The following is a 25,731-nucleotide window of genomic DNA, read 5'->3' on the forward strand; positions in this document are numbered from 1 at the left end:
CTTCTCAGTCAGAACATAAGAACAAAATTTCCTGTATTTCCATGTGTAATCCACCTCAAAAAGGCAACTATAACTACATTTGCATGTGAAACTCAAGGCATACTAAAAATATATACATATATACAATATGCAATATTTTTATATATAAAAATATATATTGTAGAAACTCAGATTTCAACAGAACTTTGAGAGTAAAAACATTATTGCATTTCTCCAGTGAAATTTCATTACTACAACAATGCTAAATCTGCAGTAGGAGTTTCATTTGGAGTTTTTTGCACACTAAACCAAATATCCAGGTACACAAATGAAGTAAACCAGTGTGAAAACACAGATTATATTAACCTATCCAAATATCACTGTTTCAAATTATTGTTAATAAGGCTTATAAATAAATTTTAATATTAATAAATAACGTTAACAATAAATTAATTATTTAATAATAATGCCACAATCAAGTTGTTTACTACTCAGACTTTCCTTGTTTGTGCTGCAATTTACATTTACTGTAATCGAGGACTGAAAACATACTGCAATGAGTTTCTCTCTGGTATCACCTGTTGACCTTCAATACAGACAGACTGAGGTTTAACTTGCCCAACACATTCACAACATTTTTCTATTCCTTCCTAAATCCTTACAAACCATTTTAGTTTTAAATAAAGGGATGCTCTTGCACGGGTGGAAAGTACCCAAAGAAAGTCCTATCAAAACCCAGTCTGATGGTACAGGCTAATTCAGCAGCTGACAGGTTGATCTTAGTGAAGGACTTTAGCTTGAAACAGGAATGGCATCAATCTTCCTTTAAGGAATTGCTTGGCCAATTTGCTACAGTCTGAAAAATTAATATCCAGCCTCTTGTGCCCCAAACTGTACAGAACATTTTATCCAGAATGTTCCTCAGTTTCAATAGTTGTCACTTCAAAAATAAAATAAAACAAACCCCTAAAAGCTAGTTTTCTATTCTGTTTAGAAAGTCAGAAAGTATGAAACCCCAGACAAGACAAAATATAGCTTTTTATGAGACAAGTGTAATTCATAAATGCATGAGTTACAACTCAACACTACTTCAAGACACAGCCCTCACTAATCCAACTATTTAATATATTCCCTCCTTTGTCCTTATATGAGACATTTGCTTCTCTTTCTCTACTGAAAGAAAAACATAAAAACCACCCTAAATAAATGATCTACCACTTCACAAAGAGCATGGCTAGCTATCAATATTTCTTGTTTACATAACTGAGAAATCTTCAAAAAACACATTTAAAGATTTATATGCAAAAAAAATCACAATTCTGATGCAAGTAGTCAAATCAAAAACATATGATGTTAGCATAAAAGATAATTATCCTAACTTGAAATGCATGTCATTAAAATTTAAAAGCCAAAGGTGACAGCACATATCATCCACAGTTTATAAAACATGAACACCACTTAAAAGCTGAATTATACTAGCTCAAATGACAGTATTCAGTGTAGTAAATAAAAAGTTCTCTTCCTCTACCATTCAAAAAATATTTCTTTCCTGCTAAGAAGTTATGCACAAACCAATTCCCATCATCTCCATTTGCCAGATGATAAGCCTTAAAGCAAATCATTGCAAAATCCAGCAATCATAAGTTACCAGAATGTAGGTGACTGTCAGAAAACAGTAATAAAGCCTGACACGTTTATGGTGTCTCTCAAATAACAGACTTACCTCGGCAGATGGTCCCGTTCCCCACGTACCCAGGTTTGCAGGTGCAGCTATGTCCCCTGATAGTGTTAGTACAGATTGCATTCTCATCACAGTTGTGCTGGCCACTGCCACATTCATCGTGCTCTACGTGGGGGGAGGGGAAAAAAAAAGAAAAGAAAACAGTTTTTGAGATGCAGCGAGCTTTTCAGGGAGATGAGGTGGCATTTAAAAACCAAGTGGAATAACCAGGTTGCTGCAATGGCTGAACGCTGGGGGCTTGGTGTGGGAGTCAGCTATGGGCTTGCTCCAATTCTGAAACTCAACAACATGTGCATGGCAACAGTAGATTATTTAGATTTAAAAACGGAAAGAAAAAAAAAAAGGCATCTGTGAGGAAGCAAAGTATGGCTATGACAAAAAGCTATGAAGAGGATTATCAGAGAAAAATATCTGCTGTGAAGACTAACCTTTACATCACTGTCCACCACCAGCAGTAATAATCATAAATACAAGATAAGTGAACACAAGAGGGGCCCTAATAGCCCACCCTGTAACTCCAGAGTTCAGTTGTCACAACTTCTTGCTCTAACACTTACTGAGCTCGCTCCTTCTCTAATAGCACATAGTAACATTCCACATTTTTAGAGTACCAATCACACCCTCGAGCCTCAAAGAGGCTCCCAGACAAATGGGCCATATTTTGCTTTCATCCAGCAACTCTAACTGCTGCCCCGAGACAAATTTGCCACAGCTCTGCACTTTACTCTCCTGCTACTTTTTGTTCTCCTAAAGCATCAGTTAGAGGTGATGAGCTACCTGACCCTGAAGTTTTTAGCTTCTTCCTGCAATTATGAGGAGCTTCCCTCATACAGTAGGATTGCAAAAAGAAAACCTCAATATTTGACACTTTTGCACCAGTGGTTTTACCATTTTTGTTCAGTGGAATCAAAAGCACACAACGAATTTTCTTAAAACCATACAATGGGCAACAACCAGGATCTGGAACCCTTCTTGGTAGTCTTCATTTATGCAACTGCAATCATCAGGCTGATAACCATATGCTGAGAGGTAAAAGATATCCCTTCCTGAAACTAGGATTTGCTAAAGTGTATAAGGGGTGTAAAGGTGCATAAGGAGTGTTCAAAGGACAATGGACTAAATTTAGCCTTCTACAGATCACAGAGAGGTAATGCCTCTAAAACACCAGCAAAACACTCATTTTTGCAGACTGAACTAAGCCCTTTGGAAGAGTCTCCCCACTGAGAACAGCAGCATCACACGCTTTGACAGGCTGCAGTTCACCTCTGCAATGCTCTCACTCTACCGCAGTCACAGAACAACAGCCAATTTCAAGATAACTCAAGACACGTAGGATTTGAATGATGAATTCTAAGGAACCCACTAAACCAAATACTTCTGGAACACGGTTGATAACTATTTGCAGTACATATATCCAACATGTTTTCTATTTTTCAAATACATTTGACAGCAAAATGATATGGATTGTGAGTATTTTCTCTTAAATAGCATCAAAGCAATATATCACCCGCTCTCTCTCTCTCTGCTTTTAGCAAGGAATTCACACACACTCTCATATGTGCCTGGCTTCAGCTGATAAATTCAGGCTTGCATTCATACTTGTTAGTTTATGTTGGTCCCTAGCTCTGCTTGGTAATTCAACTTCAGCTTCTTGCCAATTTTCAGAGGCCTTACATATTCTAAACGCTGGGGTTCTTCAAGGGCTGCCTGCTCTCCCCTTCATCTTTTAAGAAACTCTACCACAGCCTGATTCTTTGCCGCTTCAGTCTCATGGTGCTCAGACTGCTGGGTCAGACACAAAAAGCATCAAGCTACTCTCCAAGGAAGTGCTTTGAAGGTAGCAGAAGCTGAATTATGCTTTCTTTTAAAAGAGACACCCTCTCAATAATCTCTCCCTTCTCTTCCTACTTTTAATTGTCATTAGCTTTCATGTGTTAGTATTCAAACTATAATGAGAATGCCTTTGTGATAGGCTCAGGTGTGTACACAAGAACATTCCTACTCAAACAATTGCCAAAATTAGCCTATTACCTTCTCAGCACTTCAAGTATAAACAAAAGATTTCCCAGTGGTAACAAATGTGTTTTGCCAAAATACACAAGAGAGGATAGTCTGCTGTGTTGTTCTAGGACTCTGACAATGTAAATCACTGTATTTACCGTTCCTGCAGGTGTACAGGTGCTGGAAATATGAAAAGATTTAGCACCGACAAAGCTGTTTTCCCACAGTCATACTTTAAACAGAGGTCGGTTTTTTCAAAGCTGATATAATTTAAAGAGTTAGCAACAAATCTGACCATGGGAACCTACCCTTCATGAGACATCCTGATGCTGTTAGCACAAGAAGGACTAAGGGAACCTCATCTGCATGAGGAACGCCAAGATTTCTTAGCAGCAACATGGCTGCAATGATGGGAACTTTAAATGAAGTTTTCCCTGGTGCAGGGATGTCTATAGTTGATGTTGCTACAGGCCTAATAAGAATGAGAAAGCATTGATTTTCTGTCAAGGTACAAAAATCTTTTCATCCAGATAAAAAATCCTTAAGATTCTGTCAGTAGCAAGTTCCCTTGGGTTTCCTGTGCCCTCACAGGAGATCATCCTTTGGAAAGCTTGGGTGTTCACACTGGAAAGCGAGAATGGAAAGCAGGCTCTGGGTTTGCTTAAATTCAAAGGAGACTGTGACTAATTTGAGAAGAATTTTGCTTTCTTACACACACTGCTTTTCAAAAATTCCCATTCAAACACATCAGACAGAACCTGCTTTTGCTTTAATGTTATGGTAAATACTGACTCGACAGCAAATAAAATTGGCAGAGGAGGACATTGCATAGCATCATTCCAAAGCACTAAAGCACCAAAGAGGAGAGAGTTGAGACAAAAAGCCCAAAATCATTTCTTATTTTGAAGATTTCCCTTGTAGCTGAAAATGAGAAGCACAAGAAAGGGGCTCTAAAACACAAAAACAAAAGTAACTTTTTAAATTTTTTTATACATGTGTGTATATATATGTATATATAAACAAGTAAGCTGCCATGCCCAGGAATTAAACTGTCATCATTAAGTTTGATTGAAGTCATCCATCTCTCTGACTTCTATTTCCTATGTAATATACACAAAATGAGCTCATGATTAAAGACAAAAAGAACTGGCAGGCTTACTGAGAAGGACAGCACCATAGGATGTAATTCCTTGACCCAACTCCCATTCCCCTGGATTATTATCTATTTCTAGATCAGGTACCATTTTAGATGAACAATTACAACAGCAGCACCATTCTTTGCTTACAGGCAAGTTAATTTTTTTATGAAATCCCAGTAAATTATCCTCAGCATTAGTATTTCTGTTACTCGGGATTTCTGATTGTTGCTGCATCTATTCCATGCTTTGTGGTAAAGCCACAAGACCAGGCAGTTTATTGTGCCTCTTTTTTTCCACTCTATAGAATAAGGATGTTACAAGATTCTATTTTTTCTCTATTATTTGTCATTCTTCTGAAATCCTTAAATACTGAAGATTTTATAGAAAATTTAAGGATATCGATTTTCTGTCGCAAAAAAAAAGGAAGAATCAAAAGTCCAAAAGCTTTCATGAACTTTTCCAAAATAGTAAAGAGAATCTTCTGATAATTTTCTTTCACACCTGAGTTAGGCCATCTTATGAACAAATGGCTATGAAATTCATTCTTTCCTTAGCCTTCACCTCAGAATGGCTATCTGCCTCCAAAAGCACTTCTAAGAAATTAGTCTTACTTTTACAAAAACTTTTACAATTCTGTACAACAACTTAGTAGTCCACACTGAGAGCACTACAGGTCTAATCTTTATATGGGGGTAGTGTTACAAAACAGCACAAGCACAGCAGTGGAAGACAAATATTATAGTTATCTCTGCTTTGTTCATCAGCAACCTAACAAAAATAAGTTTATCTTGATGGTGACAGAATTCTTTTCAATACTACATGGCCTTAGAGAGATAACAATCACATAAAAAGCAAAGTTAATTCACCAGAAAATAGTTTCAAGGAGATGGTTAGTTGCACATCCTATTAGAAAAAGCACCAGCGCATCCTACAAACAGCAGAAAAACCACCTTATGCCAAAACACATCTGGTCTGGAAGCACATTGATATCAGGACACACACAATATCTCCTTTTTCCTGAAATCCCAAAGAAACAAGTTGCACTACAATGGGAAAACACAGATTATTTTCTGTTGAAGTCACAAGAACACGGAATTAATAGAAAATGGTTGAAACAAGCACAATTACCAGGTTGCCAAGACAGCTGTGACCACACGGCATCCCCCTGCATGTGCTTGAGGCAGATGGACCCCAGCCAGGCAAACAACCCAGCACACCAACATCTGCAGCCAGCAGCTACTGTGGACACATGTAAAAACAACAATGGGATAATACCTGAGGCAGTAGGAGACCAGGAACACAAACTCCGTGCCTGCCAGCAGAAGACTTGCTATAAAAGGTCAAGGCTCTGCTAATAGCTGAATTTAGCTGCACCCTCAGCAACAGCACAACATTCAATCACGACGTGTTTCAGTTGTGAAACCACTTGTTTAAATTTTAACTAAACGTTTAGCTGCCTTCAAAACACAAGTATCCATTTAAGGCTAAAGGGGTTCATGCACACCAGGTTGTAGCAGCTCCTGCACATCTCAAATGACTAAGCATTCCAGCTGCTGATCGTTGATCACTTCAGTGTGAAGTATAAATTGGAATATTCAAAAAAAGAATAAAAAGTCAGCAGCCTTCATGTACACATATTTCTGCCAAATCCTTCATATCCCCCTTTTTCTAGCCTAATCTCACTGAGCAATCACATAAATACTTCTGGTTTGTGGTACTTAAAAAAATACCTTCTGTTCTGGGATAAACTAAACAGGAAGAATGCAGGAGGAAAAGCACTAGGGGCTGAAGGAAACGTGCCAGACAAAGATTTTGTCTGCCTGAGGTAATTTATTTTGCATAAAGCCACTCACACCACACTGCAAAACTGTTTGTAGGTGTAGTGGGTTGACCCTGGCCAGATGCCAGGTACTCACTAAAGCCACTCTCTCACTCTCCCTCTGTAACTGGACAGAGGAGAGAGAAAAGACAGCTAAGGATTCATGAGTTAAGAGCTGGGAGAGGTCAGTGACTGATTACCTTTACAGGCAAAACAGACTCAAAGTGGGGATAGCACTTAAATTTATTACTAACAGGATAAGAGCCAAAGAGTGAGAAATAAAACAGTTTTAAAAACACCTTCCCCCCACCCCTCCTTCCACGTTCTCCCTCCTCCAACAGCGCAGGAGGACGGGGAATGGGGGTCACGGTCAGTTGTTGTTTCTGCCGCTGCTCAGGGAGAGGAGTTGGAGTCCTTCCCCTGCTCCCGTGGGGTCTCTCCCACGGGACACAGTCCTTGATGGACCTCTCTGATGTGAGTCCATCCCTCGGGCAGCAGCTCTTCCCAACCTGCTGTCCCGTGGGTCACTCCTCCATGGGGTCAGTCCTTCATGGATGAGCTGTACCAGCATGGGTCCCCCACAGGGGCCACGAGTCCTACCCAGGAAAAACCTGCTCCAGCCTGGGCTTCCCTCTCCACGGGCTGCAGGTCTCCGGCAGAACCCTTCTCCATCCTGGGCCTGCCACAGGGTCACTGCATCCTTCCTGCATCCACCTGCTCCAGCATGGGCTCCCCCATGGGCTGCAGGGGGGTCTCTGCACCCCGATGCTCCCCCATGGGCTGCAGGGGCACAGATGCCCCACCCTGCTCTGCACCACGGGCTGCAGGGCCTCAGCTCCGGCGCCTGGAGCACCTCCTGCCCCTCCTTCTGCACTGCCCTTGGTGTCTACCTTGTTGTTCCCATGTTCTCACTCTGCTCTTCCCTGGCTGGAATTCTTTCTGTGCAACAATCTTCTGTTCTTAAATATGTTATCCCAGAGGCGTTACTATTGCTCCCGTTTGGCTTGGCCTTGGCCAGTGGCAGGAATTCCGTCCTGGAGCCAGCAGGCAATGGCTCCATGGGACAGGGGAAGCTTCTGGCAGCTTCTAACAGAAGCAACCCTTGTAGCCCCCCCCCGCTACCAAAACCCAGCCACAGAAACCCACTACAGTAGGTTAAAACAACCATATAAAAATAATACAGAATGCATGCAAACTAAAAAAGGATTTGTCATGTAGTTATAAAAACAAATGCACAAATATCTAAACCTGTATATATAAACAATTACGGGTAAATACAAACTTTCTCCCTCCGTATGTACATGAAATGTAGTGTTTGTGAAAGGTTCTGGGCAGCTCTGACAATTAGCATCAGAAGAAGTGTCAGTCAAAAAATGGCATAATTCTAAACTCTTGAAGTTCTGGCTATTATAAAGACCCACATTTTTACTAAAGAAGTCTTTTCAGTACAATCAGGTTTTATTCATTATACAAGAGGAAGATGGCCTTTGCTTACTTTTTGTGTGCATATTTTTCAATGCATTTTCCAGAAGTCCCACAGAATTTCTACGATGCCTCTGCTTTCCCATGTTGAAAGAGAACAACATTAGATTTACTGGGTTTGTATGGGCTATAAAGACAGGATCTACTCTGCTTTAGCTTTCCCTCTTTTTTTCTTTTCTTTTCTGTACATGCTTGGAAAACTCTAGAATTTGTGATGTTGCATGCTTTGTCTAAAAAAAAATGTAATAGAAAATTAGAATGATAGGTTGGAAATATGCAGCAACCAATACATAGTAAAGCTAAGAACCTTTTGGTCAAGAGTCAGAACATCAGGACATCTTTCCCTTGCACAGTTCAAAAGCACATAATGGATTTCAAACTTTTAATTTCTAAAAGGTACATTTAACTCAGGATCTATTTTCAAGCAAGAGTGCTGATATTTTTATCTTTACTGTCTTTAAATAAAGATGCTTTTCAAAAAAAAGACAGACACTGGGATGAAATTACAGGAGAAATCCCATTGAAAAGTCTTTCACCATACCTACTCTTACTTCTTATTGTAAGGATTCTCTTCCATTAGCTTCTCAAAGCCTTCATACTTTAATAATATAACATTCATCTTTGGAATAGACTGTGCAAAGATTCTGACTATTTCTATTTATTCTTATTTTTACAACATTAAAAAGGAATCTAAGTTGTTCTCTAAATTGTTAAGATAACAGTCAGCTTCTGGTGTGCAGAGCCACCAATGCAGCCAACATTTCTATAAACCAAGAGGCTTACAATGGAGAGACAACTCACAGAACTGCAAGGTCATCAGAGGCTACCATTTTTTATTAATACAGATGCCATTTGTATAGAATACATGCCCTAATGTAAAATTAATTAGCTATCTGGCAACCATTAAGCAATGGTCTTTGAAAACTCAGAAAGGAGAAAGCATCCCTCCAAATACATTTAAAAAGCAGTAACCCTTTGTTGCACGTTACTGGGATTCAGGTATCTATGCAATAACTAAGGCTTTAAAAATGAGACATTAAAAAAAATGGAATTTAGGCAGAATTGTGGGCTTAGTGGAATCAGGATTTCAGCTCATAAGGAGTTGTGATAAAACAAAAGGGATAGCTTTCAAATAGACAATAAAAGGAAGCACTATTCTGAACACACAGGAAGAATCTCCCACAGAAAACCAGGGCAATTAGAGACAAGATGCATACATCAAACAACAAATTACATCGCAGGTGGTAAGCTGGTGAATGATAATAGCTAATTGGGAACCCAGAACACCCTGGGTAAAAAAATAAATCCGTATTTTTCCTTACTCAGGAGAATCAAAGAAACTAAGTTTATCTATGTCCATTCCAAACTTCAGCATCCAAGCTCACCCTATCCATTTCCACAAGGAAACAGGGAGAAGGAACAGGGTGCAGAACAGGAAACCTCACTGTTCCCTGCTGCAACTTCATCCTTATGAGCACTTAAACATACAAATCCTGGCAAAAATACCACATTTCCCATTCTTTTAATAAGAAACTAAAATGCTGTAGTAATTTATGACACAACGAACTGCTTCTGGTGTTAAACACGAAATTATTTAGACTACATTCTAAAAGAGTAGACACAAGCTACTCTTGGGTAATTAGGAAGAAATAGTGGGATTTGATTTGAATGTAGAATTCCGAATGCACACGCAGTTGCCTCTTGCAGTAAAACCTTCCACAGCCTGACGAGTTCTGCTCCACCACATCCCCTCTTGCATTGAAGTTCTCCACGTCATTCCCTCAGTTTCCGAGATGGGCAGACCAGAAGCACACGCAGGATTCAAGACACCAGAACATCATGAATTTATGCAATAGCATAATAATATTTATCACCTTGTTCTCAATGCCTCTCCCAAAGGATCTCACTACCCTGCTCGTCTTCCACCACGGCTGAGCAGTGAGATGACACTTTCAGTCTCTCTTCTCTGCATGGCAATGGCTAATTTGGAGCATTTGTATATGTACCTACCTTTTTTTTCCCCTCCAGGGAAAGGTACTTTATACTCTGATCCTCTGTTCTGCCTCACTACTTTATAAAAAAACCTACCAATACAACCCACTTGAATTTTCATGAGATGAGTTCACCAAGCAGTGACAAGAAATTCTAAATTGTTACAATAAAATGTTTATTTTTGACTAAATCAAGATGAATAATAGGTAGCCTTGCTGACAGTAACATTGCATTTGTTTTCTACTAGAGAAGAAAAAAGAAATGGATCTCCTGCTAGCACACTATAAAATACTTGCACATATACCTTAAATGCCTATATAAGGTTTGTAAGGAAGTGGGAAGACAGACATTTGGTTTTATTGTTTTCTGAACACAACCATGAAAAAGAAAACAAGAAATCAAAGTAAGAAATGGAAAATCTGAAGAAGTGAAATCTTGAAAACCTGTGGTTTAGGTTTAGACACATTTCACCCTGATAAGAAGCTCCCCAAGATTAAAGAAAAACCGCATTGAACAAACTAGGTCAAATGCCTGAAAGTTCAAGAATCACTACAAGTGTACACTGTTTTTTTTTTTCTTTACATTTAAATATTATTTCCCTAGTCTTTTAAAGTGCGTTTAAATTGAGTAGACATGTCAAATTAGTAAAGAATATTAAAATTATCAAAACCAGCTACTAGATTTTTAATGTGAAAAGTCAAAATGTGGTTTTTACATTGAATTTTCGTGACCTATATACTAGTGAAATGTTAGCCATATTGACATACTCAGAAATTTCAAAACAGACCTTTATCAGAGCCTGATAGTAAAATGGCAATATACCTGACATACTCTTAATTTCAACTGGATATTTTGCTGCAGTTTTGTGGACAGGTTATTCATGTCATTAGCAATGTGTATCTTTAATTCTAAAACTTGCCAGCAAACTTTGAGCCCAATTGTAGAGAAAGGCATTAAATTCAATTCAGAAAGGATCTAGACAAGAAATTCATTACAAGAGTTTGGAGATCTGCATATTGCATATTTAGAGATGCAAACAAAAAATTCCATATGGGAGAAACCGTGCTTCGTTGTCAAAAAAAGCTCTTATGTTACCTTTATGTTGGCAAATTCATACCATCAAAAGAATGAACCCTTCTGCAAGGAAAGTTTCTCACTGAGCAAAGAGCTGGCATATCCACACCACTCAGTCTTCAGGAATGAGGCTGAACTCCATGAAGACCAGATGATCTTTCAGAACTAAAACTTGGTGAGGATTGTGCATTGACTACCTTACAGACTCTGGGTAATTCTAAAATTTAATGGTGCATAGGAGCGCAGAGGAGCTTCATTTCTGCTCCTACAGCTCAGAATTAATCTCTCAAATTTTTGCAAGGGGTGAAGGAAGTACACAGCATAGTGCTAATGAAACACAGCCCAACGTAAACCCATTTTTAAGACTAGGGGATATCAATTATTAAGACAAAGCCTCAGAGGAACAAGAAATGTTTCACAAAATCAACAAAAACGTAATATTGTGCACATGGGAAAAGTGGTGTTGAAAAGCAAATAGCTTTACCCTCATCTGCAAGAACCAAAACATCTTAAAGGTGTTTCTCCCTACTGGATTTATAAACCAGAATAACCAGTTTATGCACTGTATTTCTGCAGGTATGCAGTAACCTGGTCTGCATGCCACTCTCTTATCCACTTATTTATATATTTATTTACTTGAGGAATCCAGAAGAAATTCCGGATTTCATAAAAGATACAGTAGGGCCATGAAGCGCAATGGTGAGTCAGAGCACGGGTCCATATACTGGGATCTCATCCTGTTCTGAGCTCTCTCTCACACATAGTACTTCATGCCTGAATTATAACACATAGCAATATTTTTTAATTGGAACATGCTAAGCAATGTGGTCATCTTGATTATTACTATGGGATATTCAACTTCTAATACAATCCCTAACTTTTTCACAAACCAGTTAAGCATCAAGACAACTGGACTTTTATGAGGTGCATTGATTGTGTATATTGATTTATACATTTGTAAACCATCAGTTATTCCAAATTTCTCTAAGTAGTTATTGCTTTTTTCAACATAGTAACAAAGCATATAATTTCAGACAGAGCAAATAAAGCCTTGAACTACATGGGATGTGCCACACTGAAACAAAGGAGCTGCACAGTTCCAGCTAGACTGCAGCAATGACATTAATATTGATGGAGAAAAGAACAACACACCACTTCTGTGAAGTTCTCAGCTTCTATAAATCATAGGACATTCACTTAGGAAAATAAAGAAATCACACACAAGGACACAATCTGAAATAACTGAGACCTTGTCTAGCAATTGCCACTGCCTAATTTACAGTTTTCAGGAGAGATGTTTGTTACCATTAAATCTTAAGATACAGTTTTATTTTGTTGTAAAAAGCTGAATATGGTCCAAGCACCTGCATTGGGTCAGAAAAGAAACCCTAAAGCAATATGTACCAATTTTTTTAATATAGCAATACAACAGGATAGGCTGCTTTTTATCCATCAAATTGTGAAAGCTGCACACTTCTATCAAGTTGATATCAGAATCTCATATTTCATGTATTTTCAGCAATACCTGCAAGTTTTATTTGGCAGAAATCTCAAAATCACCAATACAAAAAGTATAAAATAGACCTTTGGATGCAATTTTTAGCCAACATTTCATCACGGATATTGGTGATAAAAGTTCTAAAGAGTTTTGGTTTCCAGCACTCCATGATGCTTTAACTTCCACACAAAAAAAGAATTGCAAAAAAAGCAATACATACCCCATTTCAAACTAGCACAAAAGTCTGTTAGTGCTATTGCAATGTAGTAAGGTGGAATTGTTTCTAAATGAACTCGCATGTGTGACAGATGTGTCAGTCTGCTGATACAAGAACACATAAAATCACAGTTAGGGTTTGTAACAGAGTTCAAGTATAATGAGGACAGGACATACATTAATTCTCTGCACCCATCAGAGATGCAATGAAGAGGCTTTAAGAGTGCTGGAGTGTGTATTACAGGTGATAGGGAAGTCACAAAGACTTAGCATACTTCTCCCAATTTTCTGTTTACAAAGTTAGACATAATTGAGCCATTAGGTTTCCCTTTATGTTTTATGTACGACTTTTTAAGTAAGAAAATGCTGCTAAAAGGATAGACTCCAGTACATTTTAAGCTTTTGTCAGAGTTGAGATAGAATTTTGCTTCTTACTGAAAGTAAACAGAATCTTTCAAAATCACAGAATCATTTAGGTTGGCAAAGACCTCTAAGATCATTGAGTTCAACCACTAACCCACCACTGCCAAAGCCACCACTAAACCATTGTCCCTAAGTGCCACATCTACCCATCTCTTACATACCTCCATGGTGGTGACTGAACTGCTTCCCTGGGTAAACACACATCATACTGCAGGAAAAGACATGAATCTGACAAAAACACCTCCCTGTTTGCAACTGCCCCAAGAAAGCCTGTGAGTGCTGACTGACATTCTTAAAAATGGATGTCTAAAAACTGACTTTTAGGTATTTAGGCATCTAAATTAGTAAATGTTTTATTCTCTCGGAGTGCTGAAAAGCTAACTTCCCCCAATGAGTTTAAGTAGGACAAATGGGTTCTCAGCACTCTAAAATCTTTTTTTTTTAAAAAGAGGAAAAAGAAAGAAAAGTAAGTCTAGTTCTTTATGTCACTCCTGTGTATTAGTCTTCAGTTTACTCCTTTAGCCTCACAAAACTACTGTGGAACTTTTACATGGAAGGAGGTGATCAAATTGCTTTACCCCTCAAAGCGTGCAAATTCAGCATCATATATATACTCTCAATAGGCACAATCAATTTTTATTTGAAAGCAGAAATGGAAACTAGTGCATCATCATTTCCTAGGGCATCTATATTTTTCCCTGGAGAGTTTGTACCATAATAGTGATCACAATAGACAGTACTTTTCTTATGAGACCTGACAAGATCACAACCTGAGTTCCTTTGGCTGCATCTATACCTTCTTAGATCAGCAAAACAGGGCACAGTATGAAGATCCCACTGCTGAGACAAAAGATGGATCAAACTGAATTTATATGCTGTACATTGCTGAGGCTTTCACAGCTAAAAGGGGATTTAAGTACAGGATTTTCCAAGAAAATTGATAATGATGCAAGAACCTTACGACATGATTTTGGGGGTAAAGAAGCAGTAAGATGAAGTCCCTAAAATCATCAAACACCATGGAAAGCGCTGCAGAAATACACTGGAGATTCAGGGCAGGAGCTCCCAGGGCATGAAGTCAAATTCATTTTCGGGCTCCCTTTTCTGTGTTACCCACTGACTGATTCACAGAGTGTTACCCAAAATCTCCCTGCTGGAGGCACGGGATACTGCACTCAGCCCTTGGCAAAGCAGGAGATAAATGAGGGAGAAAGCACAACACCTGGTGTGAGGAAGGTCTGCAAAAACCAATTTACAGAGGAAGGGACAATGAAATTCTGGGCTTGAGTACCTAGTTCTGATGAGACAAATCCACACATATGCACCCAGTGAGACAGAGAAAGAGGGGCTAAATGACCACAAATTACAAAGGAAGCACTAAACTTCCGGAGGAGGATCAGGATGTTTCCCCAGAAAGAGTGAGACAGAGGTCAAACAAGAGAGAACATGAGAAATGAGAATCAAGCAATGGTGAACTCGGAAAGAACAAATTTCATGTTAACAAGAAATAACCTCCACCAAACACGTGTGGCTGTGCATATCACACGCTAATGTACTGCTTAAAATTTAATTCCAGCACTTATTTCAGGGAAGAAAAGCAGGATTATATAGAGCATTCCAGTTCAGAACAGGGAGCAATGATGCTGTTAGCTACACTGAGCACAGATCTTCCTGCAGAACGTGCTTAGAGAAGAAAGCACAATCCAGGGGTGAGAACATCTGGCATAGAGTTCCACCCCTCTCTCTCTCACTAACTGACTATATGACTTGGTGACTAAGATACTTTTTCCACTCTTTTGTAAAGAAATGGTCAGAAAGGTGTTATGTCAGAGAACAACTTATCTAATACAATGAAATTTTTTACCAACAGACAAGAATGGGAAAAAATACTGAATTTGGAATATTTGAGCCATTTGAAACAAAAGATTGTAATCTAAGAGAAACCTGACATTTATTGCTATTGCTATTCCACATTATGACATGCTGGAACACCACTGACATTTCAGGGCTAATTTGCATGTCCAAAAATCATCAAAACACAATTTGAAAAGGGTTGCTGATAATCACAAACAAGGAATGGCTGAAACAAATCTGATAAAAGCCCATTGGGAAGGTGACAGATGTAAACTTACTGTCACAGGTTAAGCACCAGACAGACAATCACCGTAAAATTATTTGGAGGAAGGTGTCAGGATGTACATGCTCAGCCATCAGCTCCACAGAATTCCAAGAAATAAAAAGATCAAATTAAGTAAACACAGAATCACAGAATATTCTGAGTTAGAAGGGACTCACAAGGATCATCAAGTCCAACTCCTGGCCCTGCACAGGACAACCCCAAGAGTCACATCATGTGCCTGAGAGCATTGTCCAAAATCTTCCTGAACTCTGTCAGTCTTGGTGCTGTGACCACTTCCCTGGGGAGCCTGTTCCAGTGCTTGACCACTGTCTAGGTGAAGGACCTAAACCTCCCCTGGCAGCTTCATGTCGTTCCCTCTGGTCCTGTCACTGGTCACCAGAGAAAGAAACGAAGACATACTTTACACATCAAATAATGTTCCTGCTCGAGACCCCTGGTGGCCTAGTGGTTAGCGTGCAGGACTTTCACTGCTGCGACCACGGGTTCAAATCCCGGTCTCCTGGCCTGATGGAGGTCATTAGCCCTGTGTGGCCATCCATCTATGAGAAGGACACTCTAAACAAACCTACGTCCTGAGGACCTCACTGCCATTGTCCAAGCTCACTTGGCCCCGGCAGATGAACCTTAGGATTAAAGGGTGGGCTCAGTTCAGCGCAGGCTGTGTCTCACCTAAAAAATCCATTGCGCAGGCTGGAAAGGTAAAAAGACCTTTCCCCAAAATCTTCGTTCGCGAAGATGGGCCATTATTATTATTAATGTTCCTGCTCTAGATACTCTCTAACCCCTGCAAAGGCATTTTGTGTCTTCATCGACTATTTCCTAGAAGAACACCCCTATACAGAGAAGAAAAGACAAGGTTCCTGGTTCCTCTGCCCACCCCACTCCCACAGGCAGGGGAAGGATGGGAAGTGATATGTCTTGCATATAGTTTTGATACAGACTAATTTCAGCCCTTCTAACATCTTCCATTTAAGGGGCTCAAACCCAGTCACAATCATTAACAATCGGCGTCTCATGTGTCACTTCTTTGCCATACGACAAATCTCTGTGAGCAACAGCAAATACTGTCATGGTAAAAGAGGAACATGCCTTTCCAACAGATCCCTGAGCTATGCTGCACAAGTGCTGAAATCAGCACTAAATTAGCATTAGAGTAATTAAGTAACTTCTCCCCATAGAAGACTATGGAGCTTTTGATTTTTACTATTCCTCAGAAAACCTGAACACAGACAGGGCCTGCAGCATCCCGGTGATAAATTCCCCGGAGGAAATCTCCTGCCACAAGCTCCCATGCATACAGATGGGATGGATGTCAGCTAGGAGCCCTCCATCTAATCTCCATCTTACAGCAACTGAAGCAGGATCCTTATGCATAACAGTCACAAGCACTCCAATGCCACAGAAAGAGATCATTCAATTAATACGTTAAAAATTATCAGCAATTGGAATAGTAAAATATTAACAGTTTAATTTGGAAGGAGAAAAAGAGGATTTCTTTTGATACTAATTTGACCCTGCATCCTTAGGTGACAGCACGAGGAAAATGCCAGGTGAATAAAATTAGTGTAACAAAACAATTGCCTGGAATCAGAAATTGAATTTCAATGGGATACCTCATGCTGCTACAACCCAAGAAAGTCATCTTGTGGGGCACACCTCACTGGGTTGGCATGCAGTTTAGAAAATTAGGAGGATAAACACGCATTTCAAATATGTAACAAGAGGCAAGATAAGGTCATCCAGGAATAACCTCATAGTTGAATAATTATACATATACAGTATTGGGTTTTTTAACTCTTCTGTAGTGAGACGAAAGTAATCTCTTTCAGCCAGAAAGAGCTTTTCTAATTGATACATGTTCGGCATCCTAAAATGTATTCATGCTGGGAAAGATGAATGATTTGTCACCAAGTCTTGTCGCCAGTGCCCACACCAACGCTGGCGAAACTGCTGTATTTCCATAGAGCTTATGGAAAGCAGTCGTGCAAAACAGAAGAAAAAACATCAACACAGTTATTAACCCTATGAGAGACCTGAATGAAAATGCATAGTTCCCATTCCTACTCATAATTGGATGTAAGAATTCCAACAAGGATTTTGTCTCAGTGTGGGCCTTCAGGAGCAGTCCCGCACAGCTCAGCAGATCCCTGCTGGGGGAATGACAATGAGGGAATATACAAGGAAAAAATAAGCTTCAGAAGCTCCCTCCTTTCCTTTTCACCAAAACATGTAAATAAATAACCGTGGCATAATAAAGGGAAAATATAACTTACAAGTGGGGTATGTTTAACATGGACAGATGATGGCCTAAGATGAGCCTGTAGTGAAGAGTCAGCTGCACAAGGCATCTTTTAAACTTCAGTGTTCCTCTGAAACTTCACCAACCCCCAAGGGGAAGTGGCACATTTGGACTGGGTCAATCAATGGTTAGTTCCAGACCCAAAATAATTTCCATCCTTTGCTTCTAGCACAAAGAACAGTGACAATTTTAGCTCATGATCCCATTTTTCCTTTGTTTTTTGAACAATTCATGGGGAAGATTCACAATTTAGGCTTGTTCTCTTTGAAATATTTACTTGGCATTATTACAGCCTGTGACATTGTGTTGTAAGACTTTCAAAACGCTTTCAAAAAGAAGGACTTATTATTCTGTGATGCTCACTGGGTGCCATTTCTTGCTTGAGAAGGCACAATGTAGGTTTAATAATAATAATAATAATGCTGTCAAAAGATAGTTATTAAGTACAGCAGCATTACTACCTCAATCTTGGATGGCCTTTCTCATTTTCTGTGTAGGCTGGAAGGGATCACCACATCTTAGGTCAATGCTGGTATGATAACCATTGGGCCAGACATAAAAATAAAACAGGACTAAAAGATGATTTAAAAAAAATTAAAAAGAAAAAAAAGAAAATGGAGTGGTCTTGAACAACGTTTATAAAGAAAGAAACTTTGTAACAGATTTCTATTAACTGTACACAGAAGGAGAAGCCAGCATGCACAAGATACAAACTAGTTCACTTGCCAGTAAGAAAAGATACAGGAGGACAAAGACATGGAGCATAATATAATAGCATGCTAATAGCTTTAGATTACCTGGGAGAAAAATAACCAAACAAAAAAAAACATTAATGAGTAACAAATGTAACTCAGTTCTGGAAAAAAAAAAATAGTTAATATCGGGGCTCAGAAAGAACAAACTCAAATGAAAATTGAGATTAAGTAGAACATAGTATTTTCTATAAAGCCAAATGTAAGTGTATACTTCATTTGATAAATGAAAACAAAACCAAAAAAAGCAAGAATGTGTCTCTCCAAGAAAAATTGTAATTCTTATGAAGTTTTTCACATTCTTTCCAGTTGTTATAAAAGGTGAGATAGCATTTAAAAAGTGGAGGAGAATCAGGAGCATCATTGTCTGCACCAATTCATAAATGTCAAGAAACTACAGAAAAAAATGGAGATGTCATCATTATACAATGTCTGAAATCGATATTTCACTAAGTCTAAACTTTCCTGCCCTCCCTCTGCAGTTACATACAGTTTAAGGGTTATCATTGGAACAATTACAGACAGAAAATGAAAAAGAAAAAACAAAAAAAGAGAAGTTCACAGACATTCATTTACAAGAGCATAAACCCCTGCAACAGCATTTTGTGTACAATCTGCGTTTTCCTGTAAAAATAAGGTAACTGATTCACACAATTACTAAGATACTTAATATACTCTTGAAGTATCTTGAAGTACTCAAATGGAAATATCTTAGGACTCTAGTTATTGTAGTTGTTGTTAAATATCCTTTGTCTGTTATTCTCCTTTAACTGAGGGTAGATTTAGATTAGATATTAGGAACACTAGCACAGGTTGCCCAGAGAAGCTGTGGCTGCCTCATCCCTGGAAGTGTCCAAGGCCAGGTTGAAGGAGGTTTTGAGCAACCTGGTCTAGTAGAACATGTCCCTACCCAAGGCAGGGGGGTTGGAACTGGATGATATTTAAGGCCCCTTCCAACAAAAAACATTCCAGGATTCCATCACATTAGGTTTAAATCACATTAGGTTCACCTAATCTAATTAGATTAGATATTTCATAATAACCTGACTGCTTTTCCAGACACAATTTTACTTTTGTCATGTCTAAAGTAATCACATTTTCATATTAGAGCTTAGAAAGTAAAGACATTGAAAAGAATATATTGTGGCCAATTGAAATTATACCAACAAATAGCATTTGAGGGATTTAAACAGATAGCAGTGATTATCCTCCTCTTCGTAGAGCATGAAAGTGATAAAAATGATTATTTTTCCAAGATCACTATAATATTCATGTATCTACTTAACTTTCTTCCTTGGAAGGTCCCATTTGTTTTCTTTAGAACTGAATAAAAAGATGTTAAAGATTACGATTATTCAGTACTTATGAGAAAATTAATAGCAGCTACGACAAAGGTATGTAAAATGAGTAACAGAATGTAGAATACTGTCTCACCCAGTATTAATAAAAAGGCTCTCTTGCTTGGTGAAATTAAAGGGGGAAAAAAATCAGGGTGGACAGATGTAAACAGTCATTTTACAGAATGGATCTAAATGATAAAATACTTTAGACGGTATTGAGTTTAAATCCAATAATATTCAAAATAGTAGCCCCTTAATGAACATGAATAGTCTTGCTAGCTAGAATTTAATTATGAAATTATTGATTCTTACGGTTCAAGGCACAAAGTAATCATTAGATGGAACCAAGGAAAGGGATTCCTTCTATGATCTATCATAGTTGCAGGGAGGCCTGTGTTTTCTCTGAAACAACCAATTTTGCTGACAGAGAATAAGTACTATGATACTGGGTCAACTGCAGTTGGAGATGCCAGGTTCTAATAAAAAGGCAATTCATTTTATCTGGGAGGAAAAAGGATATCATGGACTTTAGACTGCTATCTGAAGAGTCGGGTAGGAGTATATCCAGGATTGCTGCCTACAACAATGGCCCTTCCCGCTTACACAGCTTTAATTATTTGTTCTTCATGAGTTCAGCTGATAGAAGACCAAGTTCACACTCAGTTTGGTTGTGGGAAGGAGGGAAAATGGGAAGTTGGCCTTCTTGCCCTCATCTGAGGCCAGCTAAGCCAGTCTGTGCAGCAGTAGATGACGACTCAAATTCACCCAGGCAGGGGTCACACTGGAGGAGACTGAACCTGCGCTCCATACTCTTGTTCCTGCTCATTCCTAACTAACACAGAGAGGGCAGGTAGTGTGGGTACCTATGAGTCATGCAAATATTGACATCATTGAAGGCAAAAGGGTGGCTACAATGCCATGATTCGATGTGCATTTTTCTATACCAGGAGGCATTGAGTAAAAAGATGCTCAGAGGGCTACAGCACCTCTCCTACAAAGACAGGCTGTGAGAATTGAGGTTGTTCATCCTGGAGAAGAGAAGGCTCCAGGGAGACCTCAGAGCCCCTTCCAGTACCTAAAGAGGCTACACAAGAGTTGGAGAGGGACTTTTGACAAGGGCCTGGAGAGACAGGACAAGGGGGATTGACTTCACACTGACAAAGGGAAGGTTCAAATTAGGTATTAGTAAGAAATTCTTTACTGTGAGGGTGGTGAGACACTGGCACAGGTTTCCCAGACAAGTTGTGGCTGCCTCATCCCTGGAAGTATCCCCATCAGTGGTTCAATTCTAACAGCAGCAACAAGAAAAAAATGCAAAGGAACCTAAATTCTCAGATGCCATGTACATCTTGAGCTTGCAACAGTTAGAGAGCCCAGATCTAGGGAGAGAAGAGTCACTTGGACTGTGGATTTTGAACTTTCACCGAGGAGGGGAATAAATCTAGTTTCCTAAGTGTGGAACGTGCAGGCAGAGAAACAGGGAACTGAACTACCCTGGTTCCTAGAGAAAAGATGAACTTCTGTGCCTGACACCACACTCCAAGCTGGATGGGGCCATGGCATGGAGGCAGACGTTGCATCTATTGACATCCACAGCACAGTGCCACGCTCCTCAAAAGGAACACACCAGTCCAGTTCAGATCATAAACGCCCTTTTCTCTGGGATTTCATCACAATCTCAGAAATGTGAGGCTCCCTGTGCTGTTGCTGGAGCTCTGACACATCCCGTGAGCCATCCAAGCACCCTGGAGCAGGTACAGCACCCTGCTGCTTACAGAGGGACTCCCACAGGGGTGCCAGTCAGCCCACATCTCCCTGCTCCCTTGGGCCACAGGAAGTCTGCAAGGGATCTCCACTGCAGCACCCTGCATGTGCAAGTTCTTGTTCCCAAAGCTGAAAGAGTAATGATGATGAGGTAGTAATCCTGCTTTTCCCCATTCTGTTATGAAGCTCATCCAGCCAGGAAAGGTACTATTTACCTTTTTCTATTTAAAAATCACTTATAATTGACGATTTTGCATGATCCATCATAGGGTTTGTGGGACTCTTAAAAGCATGCAGAGTGAAGTACAAGGGCAGAGCATTTCTTGAGCTTTGTCCTGAGCAGACAGTACTGGCACATTCAAAAAAGTAACTTTTTATGTTGTGGTGGAATGAGATTACACTTGGAATGTCTTTGCTTTATGGCAAAGCCACATTTGTGGCCTAATTATAACACAGAACGCAGTTCAGGATTGGATAAATAGCAAGGAATGCATCTGAAAGCAAATCTCCAAAGATCAGAGGGTTCCTGTGCCCCTTTGTGGAGCACGTGTGCCTTAAATATGCACATTCTTAATTTACTGCTTGAAGAAGAATTTGCTATGTCAGATGTTCCACAGAATACCACTTTCAACATTTGTGCTATTTTGAAAGCAAAAAAGCCAACAACAAACAAGCAAGCCAAAAACTAGCATAAAGGACAAATGTTGGTAGATAGTTCAGCACTATGAAAGATTATATATATTGAATTTTGTGAAATAGAACACTACATTATGAGAAGCACAAAGCAGACTAAGCCAAATCCCTAGGATCCTGAAAACATGGAAACTTTTCTCTTTTATAAATAAATAGGAAAAATACATTTTTCCTTTTCAGGCCATTAAGCTCCCTCTCCGTAGACATCCTTATCCTTTGCTTGGCAGCTCTTCTGCTCTCATATGGCATACCAGGAAAGCCTTCCCCAAAACACCTGATTATCTCAGTCCAGCAGCATGAACTATATTTTCTAAAAATGAACTTTATTTGTAAACACTGAAAAGAGGAAAAACATCCAAGCACATAGAAATTGCAATAGACAATTCTAATGGGAACGCAATTAGCAAGGCTGTGTCATTCATCTGCCCAGCTCTGTCCCACTTCTCTGACAATGAAGAATAAGAGCTATTTCTGTGAGAGTCATAAAAATCCCCAGTTTGAGCAATTATTACATGCAATCATGTAACTAAATAGGAGGTTTCATACTGGGAGGCAAAAAGCCTACTGTAGAAAGCATGAAAATATTAACTACAAAGTGACAGATCAAAGCACCTCCCTTTCTCCCCATCCCTGTGCTATTCCCAAAGGCTATATTTCTTAAGGACCAAGCAAGTCTGCTTGCCAGTGTCAGCTGCTCTACACCCTTTAAAATTATTTCACAAACATTTCAGAAAGGTAACACTATACCAGATTTATGGTTATTCACTTATGTTTACGAATCCAGAAATAAATTTAGGAATTGAGGATTATCTAGGTTATCAGACACACTAGCATTCATCTGCAATATTACCCATAATATATCTCAATGTTCTTGCTCACAGACAGAACATAAAGGTCCTCCAAAACCAGAAAGAGACTATCCAAAGGAACAAATCACACTGCACACCTTCAGAGCTAGAAACTTTGCCCCATCCCCCATCCCTTAACACACACATTTCTGCTGAAAAAAGCATTTTTTAAGTTATCTGGGAAGATGCAGAGCCAGCAAAGCAAGAGTTGGACGATCTACAATGCATGTATAAACAGGGCTTACACCAAACCCCAGCCACTTCAAACAAATCACAGATGCCCATCACTGAACCAGGGTCCTAAGGTCTTTTCAGTTTCTAGAGTTGCTCAGAAGGTGATTCTTTGATCACTTGTATACAGTAATAGATGCTCAAGAATCAATAGCTGTTAATAAAATATTAGCTTTCTCCCAATCAATATGAACACAACTATGAAATATTCAGCACAGGTACGAAAATGAGATCACAACAAAATGAAAAATGTTAATATATTGTCTCATTGTTTATAAAATGCATATTTAGATTGAAAAAAAAAGAAAAAAAAAAACAACAACCAAAACCTGCTAAAGCCTTTGTCGTACATATTCCTCACTGTCAAAAAAGCCCATCAGATATAAGCACCATGAACTTTACGGAAAAATTTTCTGTTCAGCTTAAAAAGCTTTATAGAATTCCTTTGTTTCTGAAGTAAAAGCCTTACTCTGAAAATCATAAATCCAAGCAGCAAATACAAAGATACAATGGCAGAGCAGCAAAGTGCTGCACATTTCACAGATGTGTCACTTCTGACTCGCCAGACTATTTTCATCCACCATGACACACTGCCTTTCATGAGTTATACACTTGTCAAATCCAAATAAATATATTGCAAGCGCTTGGCCTTTCTAGAGGTCCAGTGATTGCATCCCTGATCATCACCACCACTCCTTAAACTGAACTGGGAGGACTTCAGCACTCCCATGTTCCAATGTGAATGGGCTCCTCCTCCTCTGTGTGGGATTTCTTTGGAAGAAATGTGTGCCACACTCTGCACAGTCTTTGGTCACATAAGACTGCAGATACACACAGGCACGGTGGAGGAGCATTTGAGCCTGTTTTTCGAACATTTTCCGGCAGTAACATGCTCATTATTACTCAAATCAGACAAGCCACAGAATCTATTCAAGCACCAAAAGCAAACTGTATAGAGAGTTTGTACCTGGCCATTGGTCATCTACCTGACATCGCTTTGTCTCGCTGAACAATGTGTTTGGACAGAAAAAGAGGACACAGCAGGGCAAACAGAGAACCCCTGTCCAGCGTGGTCAGCATTGGGCCTGGCTAACCAGCCTTTCAAAGCAGACATTAACACAACCTGGGGCTCTGAGAATCAATATGGGAGGTTTAGGCCACATCTATCTGTCTGACTTGCCAACCTCACACACACTGCACCTCCTCTTACCTGGGACCAATCTTTAAAGCATCTTCCTGGACACACAACAACAATCTGGCAGCTCAACATGAAAAAAAACTTCTGTAAGACACCAAAAGTCTGGGATCAAAGACTCAGAATTTTCTGAAGAGAAAATGTGAAGTTATGAGGAAAACCCACTTAGAGTATTGTTGTACTGTTCAGCCATAAAACTAAAAATAGGCCTTTGGGTTTCAGATGAGAATAAAGCACATTCACAAAAAGATATTTCAAATATTAAAAGGCACTGCAAATAGAAATGTCAAAGTATTCTCCATGTTCACTGAGGTGACAGGCTAAATTGTGGCAAGGGAGATTTAAGGGAGCCATTAAGCAAACCTTTCTTAGAATGGCTGAGTAAGGGGGACACACACACACAAAAAGGGGATTCAGGTATTTCCCTCACTGAAGTTGTTTAGGGTTTTTTTAAGAATAGATAAGACGAAGGATGTTTCAGGATCCTGCCTTGAGGGACAATGGTGAGCCTGATGCCCTTCCCTGTGATTCAGCTACTTCCCTGATTTATAGGAGAGTTCAATTCCACGTCTGAAGAACAAAGAGTTTGTTACAAATGGTTTCTAAAAACAGAATACAGACTGGGAAATTTTTTACTTGTTTGGACAAAGAAGATGACAAACCCTAGCTGTTGGAGCTCCAGAAAGATCAGAACTCAATTGAGTAAACTCTTTCCCAAAGGGAACTCCTTAAGGCACTCACAGTGGAAGCAGATAACCAAAACACAAGAGCTTTTTGGTCCCAGCCACTGGCACTGATCCTGCAGCTGCTGCAGGTTCCCACTAAGAAATCAGCATGGTGGCTCTCTCTTTCCATCCCTCACCTCACTGTTTCTAGTATTTGCTAGATTTAGGAATCAAGAATTCTTGGGCCATAAAAATGGATTTAGTCCTTTTGCATCAAGGAGAACTCCTGCAGTAAGAGAGCTCAGGACAAATGCTAGCCAGGTGCTTGTCCTTGCTGGTTCTTTAGATGGGCAGCTTCATTCATGGATCTTGAACAAGTATTAAATCAATACTGTTATTTTTAAGCCTAAATTTAGTGCTTAAGTTTATGCACAAGCATG

At 39.4% G+C, this 25,731-nt stretch overlaps 1 protein-coding gene across 4 annotated transcripts in view; it reads right to left on the bottom strand.

Moving 5' to 3' along the window:
- NELL1 (neural EGFL like 1) overlaps window positions 1-25,731 on the bottom strand; it is a 283,038-nt gene that overhangs the window by 109,786 nt on the left and 147,521 nt on the right. For 3 of the 4 annotated variants that reach the window (XM_027696335.1, XM_027696333.1, XM_027696331.1), the window contains exon 14: window positions 1,703-1,825. The exons of the other annotated variant lie outside the window; for it this stretch is intronic. In XM_027696335.1, coding sequence (XP_027552136.1) covers window positions 1,703-1,825 — 123 coding nt within the window. The remainder of the gene's footprint in view (window positions 1-1,702; window positions 1,826-25,731) is intronic. 4 annotated transcript variants of the gene reach the window in all.

This window comes from Neopelma chrysocephalum, unplaced genomic scaffold, assembly GCF_003984885.1.
Source record: "Neopelma chrysocephalum unplaced genomic scaffold, ASM398488v2 Primary Assembly neopelma1_106b, whole genome shotgun sequence".
In the NCBI taxonomy this organism is placed as follows: Eukaryota; Metazoa; Chordata; class Aves; order Passeriformes; family Pipridae; genus Neopelma; species Neopelma chrysocephalum.